The 19,541-nt window shown below is 47.3% G+C and overlaps 2 protein-coding genes across 3 annotated transcripts in view; both read left to right on the top strand.

The window, feature by feature from the left end:
- MAP4K5 (mitogen-activated protein kinase kinase kinase kinase 5) overlaps window positions 1-5,947 on the top strand; it is a 61,233-nt gene extending 55,286 nt beyond the window's left edge. The window contains exons 29-32 of the mRNA XM_085060914.1: window positions 338-430; window positions 1,016-1,086; window positions 1,332-1,387; window positions 2,807-5,947. Of these exons, the coding sequence (XP_084917040.1) occupies window positions 338-430; window positions 1,016-1,086; window positions 1,332-1,387; window positions 2,807-2,894 (308 nt within the window). The 3' untranslated portion in view covers window positions 2,895-5,947. The remainder of the gene's footprint in view (window positions 1-337; window positions 431-1,015; window positions 1,087-1,331; window positions 1,388-2,806) is intronic.
- A 1,164-nt stretch (window positions 5,948-7,111) lies between these two features.
- CDKL1 (cyclin dependent kinase like 1) lies at window positions 7,112-19,210 on the top strand. Of its 2 annotated transcripts, none has more exons than XM_085060913.1 (9): window positions 7,112-7,488; window positions 9,902-10,023; window positions 11,968-12,040; window positions 13,748-13,838; window positions 14,510-14,710; window positions 16,277-16,332; window positions 16,742-16,798; window positions 17,289-17,444; window positions 18,253-19,210. In XM_085060913.1, exons 1-9 carry the CDS (start codon window positions 7,321-7,323, stop codon window positions 18,358-18,360), a joined length of 1,032 nt encoding a protein of 343 aa, XP_084917039.1. In that variant the 5' UTR covers window positions 7,112-7,320; the 3' UTR covers window positions 18,361-19,210. The 2 variants fall into 2 exon arrangements, with proteins under 2 accessions (XP_084917039.1, XP_084917038.1); XM_085060912.1 differs by having other exon boundaries at window positions 7,130-7,488; window positions 16,277-16,359.
- The last annotated feature ends 331 nt before the right edge of the window (window positions 19,211-19,541 follow it).

Genomic DNA, 19,541 nt, shown 5'->3' with positions numbered 1-19,541 from the left:
CTCTACCACGAGTTTGATTTTTTTTTTCTCCTTACATTATTAATTTGGGTTGTGATGTTTCCAAAAAGATAGTTTGGATAAGTGGGATTTTATTTTTACTCAGGGATTCCATTTTTCACTTGTGCATCATTCTGTCAGGAGGGTCTAAAACCACACCAAGTGGGACAAAGTTTCCTGTATTTATTTGGAGAGAAAGATGCTCCTGGGTTCATTTTAGGCAAAGACTGTAGAGGTTAAGTTTGGGTATTTCTTTGTGCCTGAAAGATTAAATTAGTATTTTACACTTGAATCCTTTTCAGCAGTGGGTTTCAATGCTTGTTTTTCTCTTTCTCTTGAGAATTCGTGAAAATAGTGAATTTACAAGGGAAATTGAAGTCAAGCAAGAAATTGGCTTCTGAGCTGAGCTTTGATTTCTGCATCGAGTCAGTGGGTGAGTGATTTGCTTCTCTGGTGTCTCTCAGGGGTTGAAGAACTCAGTGTTGAAAGCCTGACTGTTTTGTGGTCATTTCCATAGCAATGAGAAAAAAAATTTGGGGAGGAAAAAGTGGTTTAGTAATCCATAAATCTGTTAGTATTCTAAAAGTAGAGATTTTATTTCAGTAAAAGCTCAAAAGTAATAGCACATCTATTTTTTTAACTTTAGAGTAATAATATTTGAGTCTCATTCTCAAGCTGCTGTCTTTAGACTAGGACAGGAGCCTCACTTCTAAAACTTGAATTATAGCTGCCAAATAAATATTTCTGCTATAATAAACTCTCCAAATCACAGAATTAAATCGCTGTGAGCTGGCAGCTCTCTGCTCTCTTTGTCCCTGAATGGAAAACTCCCATTTTCCATACATTATTTTGAAGTAACTATAATAATAATAATTCAGATGACGTGTCATTTCCAGCAACCCACTTTACTTTGGTTGGCAGTTTGTGTTTACACACTTCCTGGGGGGTTCTCTGGAGGCATTAGGAAAACAAGGATGCAGGGAATGGGGTGTGATTTTTTTGTGTCCCTCCTTTGCAGTGTGCCTTCAGGACAGCGTGTTGGCCTTCTGGAAACATGGCATGCAGGGCAAGAGCTTCAAGTCAGATGAAGTAAGTGATCTCCAGCCTCTCCTAGTTTAATTCTTCCTGTTCCTTGCTTACCAGTCGATCCTTTGGCTTCTCACTCTGCTTTCCAAGTGAGAATGCTTGTGTTCTGCAATGCTTAACATCAATTTATCCATTTCAGTCCTGTATTTTGCACTAAATCGCATGTGAATGTTTCTTTCCTTCCAGCTCAGACCAATAAATTTCGTTTTGCTGCTGAAATGGATCTCAATATCTGCATTTTTCTGCAGGTGACCCAGGAGATATCTGATGAAACCAGGGTTTTCCGCCTGCTGGGGTCAGACAGGTAATCTCCCTGCAGAAACAGAAACCTTTTGTTTTATTTAAACCAGCTTTTCTAGTTTCCAGCTGGGACTGGCTTCCAGCCCAGCACAGCTCTGTCTGTGGGCTGCAAGTGTCAGGAAGAGAGGGGAGATCCTCTTGGTTTGCAGGGTGCCCAGTGCACTGCTGGAAAAGCCTTCTCCTGGCTTGGATTGTCCTGGTGAGCTGTGAATTACCTTGGCAGCAGTCAGTTAAAAACAATCTTTGCTGGTCTGGAAACAGCAGAGGAAAGCAGAACTCCCTCAGGTTTGAATCAGTGATCCAAATTCACACATTATCCATAATGTCCAGCTGATCCCTTTTGGCTGCAGAGGTGGAAGGAGATGCAGAAGCTGCCCCAGGCTCCAGGTTGGACATGTGCACTTGTGGATTCTCAGACAGCCAGAGGGGTAAATGTAGGAATAGATAGTGATGAACCCAGCAGTCACAGCCACAGAATCCCAGTCTGGTTTGGGTTGGAAGGGACCTTAAAGCTCACCTTGTTCCACCTCTGGGCAGGGACACCTTCATCTAGACCAGGTGGCTCAGAGGCTTGAACACCTCCTGCTCTTGAATCCCTGATCCTCTGCTCCCTCATCTGCCCTTTGATCATCCAAACCCTTGGTTTGTATTTTCCATCTCTGTTCAGCTGGAGCAGGAGTCTTTCCTGCCATTCCAGCAAGGAGATGTAGAATCATCTCTTTACCTTGGGTCAGCTTAGAACTGTTTGGCTGCAGAGGTGAACATCAGGGACAGAGGCTCTTCAGAGACTTCATTTGAAAACTCTTTGAGGAAAACAAAAAGCAGAGATAAGTTTGATTCTAACATCAACAGGATGTTTTTCTCAGAGCTGATGCAGAGAAATGCTTGGCATTTGGATGGGAGAGGGGAGGTCAAAGGCCCAACCACACCAGCTGATGGTCAAGGTCCAGCATTGGTCAGTGTGCCAAAACAGGGAGAGAATAATTTTCCAGAGAAGCCCACATGATGCAGCAGGACAAAGGCAGAGATGGGACTGAGTGACCCATGTGAACCTCTTGGGTGATAAATATTTAGGAGGGAGGAGAATTGTTGATGTTAGTGGCTGATGCTTATCACAGGATGTAGGAGGGATAAACATTTGGGCTGCAGATGATGAGATCATGGAGTTACAGAATGGATTTGGTCAGAAGGGACCTTAAAGATCATCCAGTTCCATCCCATCCACTATATCTTACCCTCCAGTGTTTTTATCAGAAATGGTGCTGGCAAATGAGGGAACTGTTCAAAGAATGAACACCCAAGATATTTGGGGGAACCCCTATCTCCAATCTGTACAAACCCCTGAGTTTCCTCCTCAGGAATCACACCAAGAGCTCTGTTTTTTACCCTTAACCCCGTGGATCCCATTTGTGTTTGCTTGCAGAGTGGTTGTGCTGGAGAGCAGACCCACGGAAAACCCCACAGCTCACAGCAACCTCTACATCTTGGCTGGACATGAAAACAGTTACTGAGCAACACTCACCCACCAAACAACAGAGGGAATTGGCCACGCTGGAACCGAGGAGCGCCAGGAAACCGGGACTTGCCGTTTCTTGTCTTGACACCGGAATTGTGCTGGTTTTTAGGGTGGGAATCAATCCATTTTTGCAGCTGGGAACAGCTGGTTCTGTCTCTTGCCACTGTGTGGTTGGTTATATCGAGTTTGCTTAATAAAAGCTGAGATAAAGAGCCCTTTACTCGTTAGTTCTAGGGAAACAGAGCCTTGAAATGTGTTCTGCAGTAAAGGTGCCATAAACTGTTAAATATTTTCCTTCCCTTGGATTTTCCTTTTATTCTGTAGATACAGATCTAGTGCTGGCTGTTGCCCTGTTTTATACTGAGTCTTATTCTTAATAAAACAAAGATCTGTGTAGGAAGTGAAAGTATCTGCAAAGCTTTTTGGTTTTAAATCTGCCATTGGGTATGGCTTTGTATAATAGACTATTTAATCTTTATTTATTAATCTGCTGCTAGGATGGGGTAATGTCTAACTTTTAGTAAAGGAAGGTTGCAGAGCAGCTTACTTTTTTTTTCTTTTTTTTTTTTTACAACTGTATAAAGATTTGATTATTCTTTTTCCTTGTAGGGATGTAGTGCATTACTGAGGGGTGTGTTACAGTGTTGGGTGATCTTGTAAAAAAATGCAGTTTTGTACAACAAAGTATTTTGTACTGATTTTTCTGCCTGCAGAATTGCCATAAAAGGGATTTTCTTACTTCCTAGATGTAGGGTGTGTGTACACAAAGTAGAATATTGATATCAGACTTGTTGCTCCTGGGTGGCTGTGTACAATATCCGTGTGTGTGTGTGTGCATGTGTTTGAAGTTGACTGGCAGTGTGTATTTTTTATATATATATTTATACATATATATATAAAAATGTACAAAAACATATATGCTTTATTTTCATAAATTAGGGATAAGCCTTGTGACATGAAAAGGAAATTGTAGCAGGTCATCATCCTTAATGAATGAAAGTATCATGTATCCAACTGCCCATGACGTGTGGTTTATTTATGCTGTTCCAGAGGGGAGCCTGGAGCCATGGCTGAGCCTGAGCAGCATTCCAGCTGCTGCCACACAGTGCTTTGGGAATGGCTTCTGCCCCAGCTGTGCAGTATAAATAAACATGATAAGAACCAGTATTCTATATCCAAGCTTTGGTCACTTTTTCCCTGTTTGGTCACCTGCATTTTTTTTTTCTTTCTCTTTCTCCATTGAAGAGTCGCATCGGTTCCTTTTGTCTTCTTCATTGATTAAAATTCCTGAGGTACCATAAAATATAGACTGACTCCAGGAGAGCATCTGGTTTTACTACCTCACATTACCCTGCTGGCTTTGATGTGAACACAGTCCTTGGGCAGGTGCAGTAGCAGCTCATAAACATTTAAACTGAAGGTTTTCTTAATTAAATGCTGCGTGAGGCTGCTGCCTGTTCAGCTCCTGAGATCTGCTGCCTAGGAAGGAGAGGATGGAATGCCCAGGTCATTTGAACAGAGCAGTGAAGGTGTGTGACAGCTGGGAGGGCTTTGGTGCTGTGTTGTCTGCGTTGATCCATAATTTAACACGGAGGGAATTGTCTGGGCCCACGTGATGGCTCAGGGATGGCTTGTTACTCAGGACAGCTGGAAGTTGGGAAGGTCCAGAGGGGAAACTAGCCCTGCACACATTGAGCAGTTTAGCCACTGTCATTCAAAACTAGTTCTTGTTGACTTGACATCTAAATCGAGTCAAGCTTTTCAGTTCTCACACTGTGTCAAAGCTTAAAAAATAGGAAGTGTACAGATAAAATTTAAAAATCACTCCACAGAGGATGGAAAATGTGCTTTAAGGGTGGTCAGCTGGAATTGGATCAGCAGTATTAGGACATGTGATTTTTGTCTTTCAAAGAAGCTGAGTTCTCTGGTATTGAAATTACTTCTCCACAGGTAACAGTGACTGGTGATTAACCTCAAATGGTGCCACTCCTGGTCTACAGGAACTTTAAAACAAAAATTAAGACGAAGTGAAGCACCAGGTGTAGATAGTGTAGAGCAAACACTTTTTAATTTACCTCATTCACTACAGAAGGTAATTTCAGCTTCATCTTTGAAAACACTTAAAGGAGATCTCTAAAAGACTAGAGAAACCTGTAAATAAAATCTGAATATTTATGGGGAATAACTGGAGTAAATAACTCTTAGGTCATGACACTGTCATGCAGAAATAACGAGCTGAAAGTGTTTTTCTTTGACACGAATGACTGGTGTTTTGCTGGATCATGAATAAACTTAGGAAAAGTCCTCATTTAATCAAACCCTTTTTAGCTGTTGGAGCATTTCTAATGGCATGTTTTGAAATGCTTTCTGCTGGTTTCATAGACAGTGGCATTTTTGGCATGATCTGCAAGATGCTGTTTCCTAGTGTAAAACCTCACTTTTGTTCCGTACCACAGAGCAGATTTGCATAGTCAACCCAGCCAGCCTCAGTGGCTCTGATCAATATAATTTGTGTTTGACTGTTTAATTTAGTCTGGTGTTGTCTGTTTTTGTGGAATTTAAACCAGGCTTGAGAAAGCCTAATGGGGGGAGCTCGGGGGTTATGAAGCAAAAGCTTGCTCAGCCCCTCCTTCCTCGCTCAACAGTCATCAAAGTTTTAATTATTGGATGCACGAGGTCATGTATCTGACTTGAAAGCCTTAAAACAGGCTCCCAGAGCTCTTGGAAGTACAAACAGCATAGGAAGAGCAGTCTGTGGATTAGTCTCTTTGGATTTCCTAACCAAATACCTTGAAAGTGAAAAAATACAGCTGGAATTGTGCTGACGTCTCTTTAAAGAAGAAAGGTACAACGCATCAGTGAGCCACGGTGTCTCTGGATGGAAAGGACAAGACTGGGAGACTCTGAAATGTGCTTTTTTTTACCTTGTTTAGTCATTAGGTGTAACTGAGACTCATAACTGCACTCGTTCAGTTTGTGTAACCAGGCTTTGTTCCACGGGAATTTCTGTTGCAGTTCAGTCTATGCCAAATAAACTGCTTTATTTGATCCGTGGTGTGGTGACTCGCTGGGAACAATACCTTATCAGGGGGATCTCGGGAGAAGCCAGCTGGTCTCCAGGTTTTGTGGCTGCTGTGGGAAGAGCCTGGCGCCACTGTTCTCCATCCTACAGACTGCCAGGAGCCATCAGCAGCTCCCACGGACAGCAGGATAGCACAGGAGGGAGAAATCAGAGTAGCAGGGGCAAATTATTCCTGGCCTAGCCCTGCTGCCAGTCACCTGGATCAGCAAGGAACCGCTTGGGAATTGCTTGGCTGGAAAAGCAGAGGTTGGCTGCATTTCCTGAGAAGAGAGCAGGGGCTGGTGGGCTCTGAAGAGCTGCTTGGAGTAGGAAAACACACAGCTCAGCCTCAGCAGGATCCAGAGCAGTTTACACCTTGTCCTGTTTACTGCAGGTGCTTCAGGTGCTGTGCCTGTATCCCACATCTTCAGAGGCAGAGGGAAAAGGAAGTTGAAAAAATAATGTTATGAATGTACCTTGGGACAACACAAAGAAACTGACAGTTACTGGTAAATAAATGCCCAGCAATATTCCTCCTCTGCAGAAGGTTGTTATCTCTGTGGGTGAATCTTGGCAGCTGGAATGGGAGGACTGCACATACCTGATGGATGTGGCTTGGGAAGAAAAATAATTAGTGGATCTTTGCTCTGAGTTGGGGAGCACCTCAGGAAAGGGCTGGGGAGGGAGCAAGTGTGAGGTGGAGTGGGGTGTCCACACTTACATTCAGATCTAATATTGAAAGCAGTTACCAACACACAAGGCCATCTTCGTATGGGGATGAGGAAAAGGATTGAGGATCTAGGAAAGAGAATAGGAAGGTAAGAGATGGAGATGCTCGACGGAAGTTCTGGCTGCTGGCAGGAGCTCATTCGGTGACAGACACCTGAGATGGTGGAAGGTGTTCCAGGGAAACCTCCAGGTGCCAGAGGGAGCGGCGGGTGCTGCCTGAGGCTGGCAGACCCTGAGGAAGGCTGTTCCCTCTTCCAACCCTCCAGGAAAAGGGAGTCAAACCCAGAGATCCTCTGGAAAGGCAGAGAAGGGCTAAGGCTACACGGTCATGGCAGGGGGTTAGAGCTGGATGCTCTTTAAAGTCCCTTCCAACCCAATCCATGCTGTGATCTGTGACTCCATGAACACAGCGCTGCGGGGCACGAAGCCCGGGGGGACCGTGAGGTGAGGGATCAGCGTTTGGCCCCGGCAGAAGGCACGGCATCCCCCGCTCTCCTTCCCTCCCTCCCGGGCCCGCCCCGGCCGCTGTGGTGTCCCCGGGGCGGTTCCTGGGGCTGTCCCCGCCGCTCGGGGAGACTCCCCCGCCCGGCCCGCCCTGGCTCCGTGCTGAGGCGGCGGGGCAGCCCCGGCCATGGAGCGCTACGAGAAGCTGAGCAAGGTCGGCGAGGGCTCCTACGGCGTCGTGTTCAAGTGCCGCAACAAGGACACGGGGCAGATCGTGGCCATCAAGAAGTTCCTGGAGTCCGAGGAGGACCCGGTGATCCGGAAGATCGCGCTGAGGGAGATCCGCATGCTCAAGGTGGGCGGCTGCGGCGGAACGGAGCCTGCTGCCGGCACGGGCTGTGCGCGCCATGGCGAGACCGGCGGGCAGCGGGGGAAACCTGAGGGGACGGGACTGGGGGAGAGCCGTGAGGGGACAGGGTGGCGAGAGGGGACAGGGTGCGAGGGCGTCCATGAAGGGACATCGTGAGGCTGCAAGGTGTGAGGGCAGCAGTAAGGGGACAGAGTGCCCTGAGGGGACGGGGCGTCGTGAGGGGATGGGCGGTGAGGGGATGGGCGGTGAGGGCAGCCGTGAAGGGACGGAGCATGAGGAGATCTCGGGGTGTCGTGAGGGGGGAAGCAAAGAGCCTTGTGTGAAGGAGCACTGTGAAGTGCCCAGGTCAGTCAGTTCCTCTGGGGGAAAGCCGGGGAATGTCCGAGCCGCTTGCCCAGGGATGGCGATGCCTGGCGGGAGCTGAGACACGGCAGTGAGCATTCGCCGGGTGCTTCTGTAGGGGCAGTGGAGGAGCTGATATCAGCGCAGTCACGGTGTGCCCGGCACAGAGGAACAGATCCAGCTCTGTCCCCCGTGGAGTCAGCGATGTCCTGGCTGGTGAGGGCACAACTCTGCCCTTGGTGTGTGTCACAGACCCCTCTGCGTCCAGGAGATTCCCCTGGAGTGGTTGTGGAGCCAGTGTAAAACACATGGGCACAAAGTGGTTCCAGACAGCACAAGGTGGGGGACAGCCATGGGACACAGCTCTCCCCGCTCCTTGATTGATAAATCTGCTCCACGTCCTGCTTAAAACGCCCTTTCTGGGTCCCTGGTTGTGCGGGATCCATGTGTGGATTGAATGCCAGGGGCTGTGTGGAGTCACTATTCACATGTGGAAGTGACAGCAGGAACAGCTCCAGTGAGCCAAGGCAGTGTCTTGTCCTTGCTGATCCTTTCCTGACCTCTGTGAGAGCTCATCCTCACACAGAAATGGGTCACTCCTTCAGCCTCTGGCTTGGTGTTACCGATGAAATAAAAGCACGGGAGCATCTACAGTGAGTCACAGGTCTATCAAGCATTCAGAAATGAGGAGAGACTCAGGGGGAGAGGATCAGGGAAGGTTTCCTTTCACACTCCCAGTTTCTGGGCAAGGATTTTTGAGCCAAAGGTTGTGCCCACTGCTTCATGCTTAGAGACATTTGCAGACCGTTGGCACTCTGTCCCATCTCTTTTGGAACTCGTGTGTTCATTCGGTCTCCACAGTTTCCTGAGGCTCTAGGAATGTGTTGCGTGAAAAAAACATTTCCCTTTATTTGTTGCAAACTTGCTGCTGGGTGATGGCACACAGTACCCTCAGCTGTGCCTTCCGAGAAGTGGAAGGTGCTCCCTTTCTACATTCTCCAAGGTGCTCATGATTTGTACACCTGCCATCCTAGGAAAGCCATCATCTAGGAGAAAAAAGCATATTTATTTTTCAGTTAGGTTTTGGGGAGAAGCAGCTTAAGTTTTTCTCCTATCCAAAGTAAACATAGGACATGTAGCTGTATTAATTCAGTAAACAATGCTGGATTTACATTAAGATTTAAGTGATATTAAACATCTGAAAAAGAAAATAATCATTGCAGAAATCCCTTGTAATGCAGCTGGCAACTGCATGCTCCTTAAGGATCCAAAGCCACTGCAGCCGGGCACAGCAGGATCTGTGCTGGGGAACTGTTGATTTTAACAAGTGCAGACCTGCTTGGCTCTTTTCAGCTTTTTCTTTGTAAATAGTAACAGTTTGTTTATTTGTTTCTTGAGATACTTCCTGGCTTAGGCAACTCCTGTTTGTCAGAGATGGAGAGAGATTGAGTTTCATCAGTAAATAATGTAGGGCCTGATAAATCATTTTTCTGCACAGTAAACACCTTGCAGACAAAGGGATTTTTGTGGCTAGGAGCCAAGGGAAGTGGGGAGGTAGTTTACAGAGTCTTGAAACTGCAGAATCCCAGAATTATTTGGGTTGGAAAAGATTCCAAAGATCATCCAGTCCTACCCCAGCCATGGGCAGGGACACCTTCCACTATCCCAGGTTGCTCCAAGCTCTGTCCAGCCTGGGTTTGGAGACTTCCAGGGATCCAGGGGCAGCCACAGCTTCTCTGGGCACCCTGTGCCAGGGCCTCACCTCCCTCACAGCCAGGAATTCCTCCCCAGTATCCAAGGGCAAGGGGGAATGGCTTCCCATTGCCACAGGGCAGGGTTAGATGGAGCACTGGGAAGAGCTTGTTGCCCACCCATTTAGGTCAGCTCTCAAAATAAGTACACAGAGGCTGAGCTGTAGCTGAGCTGGTGCTTCACATCATGCTGTGCTTGTAGAAAGGGCTCAGCTTAAGGAACTGTGACCCTGCAGGAAAAATCTCTGTCCCCCACACTTTCACCCTGTGCACTACCTGACCAGGCCACCCCCTGTGTGTTGCAGCAACTCAAACACCCCAACCTGGTGAACCTGCTGGAGGTGTTCAGGAGGAAGAGGAGGCTGCACCTGGTGTTTGAATACTGTGACCACACAGTGCTGCATGAGCTGGACAAGCACCCCCGAGGGTGAGTGGCCCTTCTCTCACTGGGAGCACAGGAGGTGGGGTGTCCATGTCACTGCTGCCCTGTGGCTTTTCAGAGGAATTTCATTAATTACAGGAGAGGTTTCTCAGCCCAGTGCCCAGGATTGTCTCTGTTACTGTGGTTTGGCAATGACATCCACAAGAATGGTGCAGGAGCTGTGTTCCCTCACAGCCCTGCTCACCATGGAGATGGGAGTGCTGAGCTGAGCATTTGGGAGAGTTTTGGCTGGTGGGGGAGCAGCGAACCCCAGGGCTTGGAAACAACTTGTGTCCTGCTCCTTCCACTGCTCCCATCACTGTGGGCACTGGGGCAAGGTCACTGGGCACCCAAATATAAAATCAAAGACTCATAGAGTTGTTTAGCTTGGAAAAGCCTTAAGACCATTGAATCCCACTGTTAATCCAGCACTGCCATGTTCACCACTAAACTCTGCCCAAGTGCTACATCTACACAGATTCTGAACACTTTCAGCCCTCCAGAGTGAGGAGGAGTTCCCAGGAGCTGTGCCTGCACCTCTGTGCAAAAATTCCTTTTCAAACAGGTGCTTGTACCAAGTGTGAGCTACACACAGGGTTTGTTCTGTCGACACCTTGTAAATGACACTCCCACCAGTACATTGTCCCTAATTATCCACGGTGCCTTGGTGCTGTGGAAATGCGAAGCAGGAGTCCATAAATCATCTCTCAGGCCTGAAGCTAAGTGAATTGCCTGCAGGAGACTGATTCGGGCTTGAGTAAACAAGAGCCTGTTATTTATTCCCTTTCTCCCTGACGAGGAGCTCCAGGAGAATGGAGCATGCTGAAAGCACAAGCTTTGTGAGCTGCTGAGCAGCTGTCACCCCACTTTGAACCTGTTCACCTGGAATCTGAAGAGAGGATGGATAACTCTCTTTGAAGGAAATGCTTCCCAATTGCTTGCCATTCATCTGAGCTCCAGTGTGAAGGAACAAGTAACAGCTGGCTGCATGCTTTGCTTTTCAGCTTTGCTAGGGTAGATGGTCAAGTCTTTGTGGGCAGGTTAAGATGGGTGGGCACGTGCTGTTTCCAGCTCTTTTGACCAACTCCATCCCCTTTTCAAGCTGTCAGAGCAACACTCCCATCATTCTGGGATGTTTCTGGAAGGAATCTCTAGCGTTGCCACAGTCGTGTCAGCAGAGTGTCAGTGTCCCACTGACAGCAGAAAGTGAAAGCCAGGCTTGAAAGAAAAACCCAGGCTTGTATTGTTTTGGCTTATTTTTGGGTAGCTTCTTTTTTTTTCTTTCTAATAAATCAGGATCTTGTCAGCATTAAATGTGAGATAAAATTTTATCTAAGTGTGAAAGTGCCAAGTTTGTCACCTGTGCCTTTCCTGGGGTTGTTGAAGATCATTACAGACAGCCAAGGAAGTTTAAGAACTGTTGCCCAGTAACTGAGAGAAAGGAAGGGGAGCTGGGAAGTGTTTGCCAGCCATGAGAGGGAAGGAGGGAGGAATCCAAAGCAGAGCTTTATACTCTTGTCTGAACACCCTTCCCTGGGCCATTTTTCACCTCTCCACTCTGGACAATCAGTGCCATGGCAGCATTCCAGGTATCTATACCATGGATACTCCAACAGTTCCAACCCTGAGAGTTGCCAAAGCAGAAATTGCTGCTGGTATTTCAGGATTGCCAGGAATCAGGGATGCATAGGACAGGATCTGATACAGACTCACTTTGCAGTGTGGTCACAGTGGCAGCCCCTGCTGGCTGTGACAGTGGTACTGTCACACTTTCAGCTGCCATAAATTCTCGTGTCTTGTTGCACTGACTGGATTTGGAAGTGTTTCCTGACTTCCCTGGTGGTTTTGCTGAGAGATTCCTGTACAAGTCAGCACTCATAGGCCTCCTCTTCCTTTTCCTTATGGTGGTGAAATTATTAATGGCCAAAATACAACTGTTTGTTCCAACAGGGTGCCAGAATACCTGGTGAAGAGCATAACCTGGCAGACCCTGCAGGCTGTGAACTTCTGCCATAAACACAATGTGAGTCTCCAAACCACCACTAACGATTGCTAGAGCACGGCCTTGGAGGAGAGGGAGGTTCTGTTGGCATTTTCCTGATTACAGAGCTTTCCTGGGATGGAGTCAGCTGGAATCTCCTGTTTTCAACAGGAAACACACCTGAAATATTGGTGTGTACCCACAACAGCTGCCTTCACTGTCACACAGGCCCCTTGGGTTGGCTGTCAAGGAATGATTTGCTCTAATGACCTTAGGCAAGCTTCCAGGAGAAATGGGAATGCATCATTCTGTAATCCCTGAATGGGAATGCATCCTTGTGTGATCCATGTGCCCTGCACTGCTACTGACCTTTAGGAACCTGCCTTCCCAGCTCATCAGCTGGGACCTGAGCAAAATGCTGCTGATTTCACAGAATGCCCTTCAGCTGATTGTCATGGGGTTGAATCATGGCACCAGTGAAAAGTTTCAAAATTTAGACACAGTAAACTCATTTTACAGCCCCTCCTCTGCTCTCTGGAGGGAGACATGCCTTCTGTACGTGACAGATGCTTCAGTGGGAACATTTTAAGAAGCAGGGAAGGAGAAGGAGCCTTTTAGTGAAGTTCTTTAGGCAAACTTAGCTATAATTGTCTTTGTTTTTGTTCATCTGCCAACATTTGAGATTTAAGAGTGGGGCAGGAGATGGCCCTGGAATGGGTGTTTTGGCTTTGCTGGGAAAATTATGACCAGTTGAGGCACAGGCACTCGGCCACAGGACTCTCCTGCTTCCAAGATTTGTTGGTTTGCGTCATTCTCCTGTTGCCCTGCTCAGTCTGAAAGATTTAGTGGAGTTTGAGAGCAGAGGGAACAATGAGATGCTGCAGCCTGACCTGCTGTAGATCACAGGTAATGAGGTTTTATGCAGCTGCCCTTTTTGGAACTCCATGACATTTCAGTCCTCAAGAGGAGACACAATAATTTACCACCAGCTTGGCAAGGAAAGTCCAAGGTGTTTGCTCTGATTTGATGGTGGGGAAGAGACAATATGCATGGCACCCCAGTGAGCTGAGAAGAGCAAAAGAAATAAAGGTCTTTGCTAGTTTGATCAGCAGAAATTCCTTGCCAGGCCCAAATTCAGTTGCTGTGAGGGATAAGGTCACCTCCAAAGAATCACAGAATTGCTGATGTTGAAAGGGACCTCTGGAGATCATCCCATCCAACCGTCCCTGTCAGGCTGGCTCAGCTAGAACAGGCTGTTGAGAAACTTTTCCAATCAGGGTTTTAGTATCTCCAAGGCTGGAGATACTCCACAGACTGTCTGGACAACCTGTTTTGGTGTCTGGCCACCCTCTCAGTAAAAGAAGATATAATAAATTAGTTTGGTTTAAATGGAATTTCTTGTGTGTTCAGTTTGTGCCCCTGGTCTCTGTGCTTTCACTGACACCCCGAGGAGGGCCTGGCTCAGTCTCCTTTACTCCTTCCCATCAGGTATTAATGCACATTGAAGAGTTTCCCCCAGAGCCTTTTACTGATGGTTCCAGCTCCCTCATCCTCTCCTTGGATGTCAGACACCCCAATCCCTTAAATTTCAGTGGCCCTTCACTGGAGTCCCTCTGGTGTCCCCACATCTTCCCTCTAATGAGGATCCCAAATTTGGCCACACCCAGTGTACAAGAGCCATGTGGGTGAATTTATTTGAGTGCCAGGTTACATTCTTGCTTCTAACCTTGTTTATTTTTCCTTTTCCAGTGCATCCACCGGGATGTAAAGCCAGAAAACATCCTGATAACAAAGCACTCAGTTATCAAACTTTGTGACTTTGGATTTGCTCGAATCCTGAGTGAGTGCTGACTCTCTATGTATACTGAGTGTAGGATCAGCCATTCACTCATCTTTGATGCACTGCAAATCATGCTATATAAATGACTCTGTGTTTTCCCAGGGAAGCTCTGCTAAAGGCTGGGTTGAGATTTCCAACCCTCTCAGGGAGGGAGCCCAGACACCGAGGTGACATCTGTAACCAAGCTGAGCTCCTGCTGGGGCAGCTGAGCCGCTGGGGGTGCTGACACGGAGAGATGGAAGTTGGCCTTGGGTGTCTTGGAGCTGCCCAGCCGTTGTTTATGCAGTGCTGGAGACACAGCTGGAGTTCCCTGGCAGGAAAAGCCCCTCTGGCTGCCTCTTCAAACAATGGCTTCACATTTTCCGTTGTAAATACATCCCCTGATCTGGTTTTTCTTAGCTCCTGTTCAGACAAATCACATGGACTCTGAGAACTGCCCACTGGCTGGTGCAGGGCCCTGCTGTGGAGCTCTGCACATTTTTATTTGGGGGAAAACACGGTCTTGATTTTTGCCAGATCCTAAGTGTTTCCGAAGTTGGGTTCTGCTAGCGCCCAGCAACTCTGGCCTGCCCAGGAGGTGCCCCGACACTTGTAACAAGTGATGAAGGCTGATCTGCATCGCTCTGATCCCACATTCCTGTTTGTGTCTCTCTCCCCTGACCCCACCCCAGCCGGTCCCAGTGACTACTACACCGACTACGTGGCCACCAGGTGGTACAGGTCCCCGGAGCTGCTGGTGGGGGACACCCAGTACGGCCCCCCCGTGGATGTGTGGGCAATCGGCTGCGTCTTCGCCGAGCTGCTCTCCGGGCTGCCCCTGTGGCCGGGCAAGTCGGACGTGGATCAGCTGTACCTCATCCGCAGAACCCTGGGTGAGCATCCCCCTGCAGCCACGCCTCTGGTGGGACTGCAGCTTGCCCAGGAGGGATGCCCTCTCTGGTGGGAATGGGGAATAGCCAGGAGGGGAATTTACCTGGCGGCTCTCTCCCTTTTGTAGCTGCTGGTTTATCTGAGGTGTTCCTGTCCTTGAGAAGGAGCTGGGTTTTCCTGGTATGATGGAGATGTGCTAACAGGCTCCCAGTGGATGAGGCTGAGGAAGCAGGATCATTGCCTGCAGACTGCCTGGAACCATCTCTCTAGCAGTGCTGGCCTCTGGGAGGCTGGATCTGGATCTGGGCTAATCTGGATCAGATTAGGAAAGATGTGGGATGTGCTTGGTGGCCACTGGATGTCCCTCCTGGTCCCTTGGGGTGGCTCGGTGACTGCTGGGGTGAAGGAGCACAGGAACTTCTTCAGCTGTCTCCACACAGACAAAAATAATGAGGTGCCTGTATCAGAAAGGTCCAGGAATGCTTTCCATAAAACTTGGAAAGATCCAGGTGTTTTTTAGGGTTTGGTGCCAGGCAAAGTGGTCAGTGAACAGTTGGATTCAGTTCATCCCAGCTTTGGAGGTCACATAAGCGTTGTCAGTGCCTGTTGATGGCTGTGTGCCTGGGAAGGGGAGTGTGAGCATTGCAGCTTGTCTGTTCCATGTGTTTGTTATGTTCATCAAGGAATTTCAGGAGCCTCTCCATATTTATATTAAATAAAAGAGCCACTACCCAATAACACTTAAACTAATCCAGTCCCATTGATTCTTTTTGATTTTGGTGTCACATGTGATTTCCTGAGTGACAACAAACAACCCCCCACTTTTAACTGAAATTCGTTAGAATGAACAGAGAGTTGTAATTTTAACTGAGCAGTTTATAAAACTACAAAGGTGACTAATGGCTTTAAACAGATAAGCTCCTTAGCTAGAAAAACAGTTCATCACTGATTGCTTCATCCTCCAGAATTCATTAATACCAGTGTAAGGCACTTATAATTTATTTTTAATGATAGGGTTTCAGCCAGAAGAGATCCCCACTGGATTGTTGGAGCCAGGTGCTGGACTGAGGCAGTGTTTACAGAGCAAAGCTCCTTGATTGAAGCTGAGCCATTATGGGGGTTGGCATTGTTCTGGCTCCTTTGCCAGGGATTTGATTTTAACATTTTCCTCACTCTGAGCTGCTCTAAGCTTCAAAAACTCTGCCTTGGGGAAAAGCTATGGCTTGTTCAGGTGGGGCTGTGTTGCAGCTCTTTCCTATACAGCACCCTCAGGAGTGTCCAAAGACAATTTCACCCAAGAGGAGTTAAATTTTCCTAAAGCTGGAACACTTGTGGCCCTGCCTTTCCTTCAGCACAGTCACAGGGGTGTGAGATCACTGATGGCCAAAATGGACATTAATTGTCACAAAAGAAAATTTCCTTGGCTCACTTGGTGCTGTTCCATCTCTTCAGATATTTTTTCTTGGATGGCATCAGCCTTGCTAGAGGATACAACTTTGTTCAATGCAGGCACTGTGAAAACAACAAATTAATCCAACTTTCTTTTTTTTCTCAATTCTTGGTCCAAGGGGATCTCATTCCTAGGCACCAGCAAGTGTTCAGCACCAACCAGTTCTTCAGTGGGGTAAGAATTCCAGACCCAGAGAGCATGGTAAGAGCTGCCTCCAGCTGCACTTTCCTCCCTTCCCCAGCTTGCCCAGTCCTTTGCTGTGCAGTTTTTTTCCCCTATCCAAAACCTTTGTCCTCTACTTTGCCAGTGTGCACCAGAATATTATTCAGAGGTGTTTGAGCCCCTCTCATGACATTTTAACCTACATCCTGTGTAAAAGCAGTCAAAAAATGTTTGATCTGAGCTCCTCTCCCCCATTTCTGATAGCACATTCTCTGTGATGCCAGGCCTGCTCTGAGCACACAGAGTGATGGAGGCATTTTGTGAGGAAAAGGTCACATTGCTGTGGAAAGCTGAGTCTTGGTACCCTGATGAATGAAAAGCTTACTAATATGAGTCCACTCAGTGTTTTTTTTCCTTCCAGGAGCCGTTGGAAATGAAATTCCCCAATATTTCATACTCTGCTCTGGCTCTCATGAAGGTAAGAAAACTCCAGTTCGTGGAGGAGCCCTGTACTGAGATGAATAAATGTCATCTGGTGTGAAAGTTTATCAGAGATTCACTGAAAAATAGAGCTGGTTTGCTACCCCATGTGATTGTATCTGTTCCTTGAGCCAAAATTCCTTCTGCAATTGTGGACTTCCCATCCCTGGAAGTGTCCAAGGCCAGGCTGGACAGGGCTTGGAGCAACCTGGGCTAGTGGGAGGTGTCCCTGTCCATGACAAGGGGTGGAACAGGATGATCTTTAAGGTCCCTTCCAACCCAAGCCATTCCACGATTCCATGATTAATTTTTGTAATTGTTGGATAATTAGCTGCTCCTCCAGCTTTGTGCTAACTCTGAAAAACCACTCTTAAAATCCATTAAAAAAAATTATGAACATGTACCTGTGGGAATACTCGTTGGCTGTGGGGAGCAGATGGAATTGAATGTAATGAGTGTTTTGTGTTTGATCCTCCACCTTTTCCAAGGGCTGCCTTCGGATGGACCCTGCAGAGAGGCAGACCTGTGAGCAGCTGCTGCAGCAGCCCTATTTTGATGGCTTTAGGGAGGCAGCAGAGCTGGGCAAAGAACATGAAAAAACCGCTCGGAAACCAGCCAGGCTGACTCGGAAACAAGTGCCAGGGGTGAGGTTTTCATACTATTGAATATTCCGTGCCCAAGGAGCAGCTGTTTGTTTTTTTTCTGGCTCCCAGAGGGTGGGCTGTGCTGGTAGGTGAGGGTGTTGGGCTGGTCTTTTTTTTATTATGAGGAGAAAACAAACCCCCTGGCTAAAGAGTAACTCCGGACAAACTGGATTTTGCACTGCGGCTCCATGGGGCACTGGGGATAAACAGCACAGCCTTGGGAATGATGTTTGTCCAGGAATGTGCATTCCACTGCTGTTTATAACTGCTGATGGGACATGATCCCACACTCAGTTCCTCCACATGTTACCCCATGCACTGGGTGTTTCTGCAGCTGGAGCTGCCAAGCTAATGTCTCCCTGCTGCTCTGGCCTTTCCAGACTCCATCCCAAGTGCCCAAATCCAGCCTCACAACGCAACTCATTCCTCAGTTCTTTATTCCTGTGAGCCACATTTCCCACAGCAACTGTAATGCTGAGCTGGGAACAGGCAGGGAAGTTGGAGGTGAGGGATAGAGAACTGTTACAGTGTGTCAATTCCTGAGTCAATTTGCCTCTTCCATCTCTATGGCCTGGGATATAACAGCACTATTTTTCTTGCCCTGGATGACTGCAAGAAATTCTTTAAAGAGTTGTTCTGGTTTCAGCCCAGTCATAGATCCCAGATCCACGAATTTCATCTTGAGAAGTATGGTAGGATTGAGGGTTACAGGAGGAATAGGTTTTTTAGCTCATATTCCACATGAAAAAGGAAATGTGTGCTTTATTCCAATTTCAAACAAATACACACGGTGTAACTTTTCCTTCAGTTACAGCACCTGCCTCAGCTGACCAGCAGCAATGTTCTCCCAGCTTTGGACAGCAAGAAAAACTGCTGCAAGACAAGGAAATCAAAGTACCACTTCCCAAACATCTGACCAGGTGGCAGATCAAAACTCAGTTGTTCAAACTCTTCCAGGATTTATAAATGGAGGATACACAGTGAAAACTAAATCACTAGAAGTTATGACACATACAGAGTGGTCTGTCCTCTACTCTGGGCCACAGATGGAGGGGAACTGATGCAGAAAGAACTCCAAGCTTGTCTTAGTGTTCTGTGTACAAAGGCAAATACATTTTGCTTTAATTGCTGTTTGCCTCCTGGTTCAGGATTACCCCAACCCAGTGCTTACAGTGTGAAATTTAAAACTCTGCCCTATCTGTCCCTTGCATTTCAAACTTGGCAGGAGAACTGCACCTTGCCGAATATATCAGTCCCTTGTCCTTTAGCCTGGGCCCACATCCCAGCTCTGTGAGGAGCTGTAACTGTGCTGCTGATGGAGTGGAAGGTGTGTTGGTGCAGCCCAGGCTGAGAGGCTGCCTGGCTGCTGCAGGGAGTTGTCAGCTCTCAGCTCCAGACACACCTGGCTCACTCCTGCACTTCTAGAGCACAAAGGTTTCAAAGTACAGGCAGTGACTTCACAGGCTCAACAGGCACCACTCCCGGGAGAACAGAGCAACAATAACCCTGTTGTTTCTTTAGTCTTTTCAGAGCTTCTGCAAGTTTCATCCTTGAAGTCTGCTTCTGACAAGAGTGAGCGCACTTGCTTGTAGTTACAAAAATGTTTTTAGCAAAACTAATCATGAATATAATTTATAACATTGGACAGACACAGGCAGGAATGCTACCTAAGTGTTTTTATTAGAATGACTCGGGTTTGTGGAACCTCAGAATGTACTATTGTGTTGATTTTGAATAAAAGAAATGTAGCTTCTTTTTCCAATTTATTGGAGGTATTTCACTACATAAAGTTTTACTGCTGGGCAAGGAACATCTTCTTTTTACTTGACAGTTAGAGCAAAAATGTTCTTCTCAGTACATTTTTGTGTTCCACAACAGTAAAAGCCCTTTCAGTGGGACAGATGCCATGTCCTGTGTGTGCCTGTTGGCCTTTTGTTTCCTTTTACGTGGAAAACCATGTCTGAGACAGCACTGTGCATCTGATTGCTTGTAGTCACTGCCTTCTGCCCTTCCCTACCTCCAAAACCAGGGATTTGACTAAAAATGCTGCATTCTTCCTGAGGATGTCATTCCCTCTGTGCTGGGCATGGTGAGGCC

The sequence above is a fragment of the Lichenostomus cassidix genome, chromosome 5 (assembly GCF_008360975.1).
Source record: "Lichenostomus cassidix isolate B80296 chromosome 5, HeHo_3.0, whole genome shotgun sequence".
In the NCBI taxonomy this organism is placed as follows: Eukaryota; Metazoa; Chordata; class Aves; order Passeriformes; family Meliphagidae; genus Lichenostomus; species Lichenostomus cassidix.
This window is presented reverse-complemented; position numbering and strand designations above follow the sequence as displayed.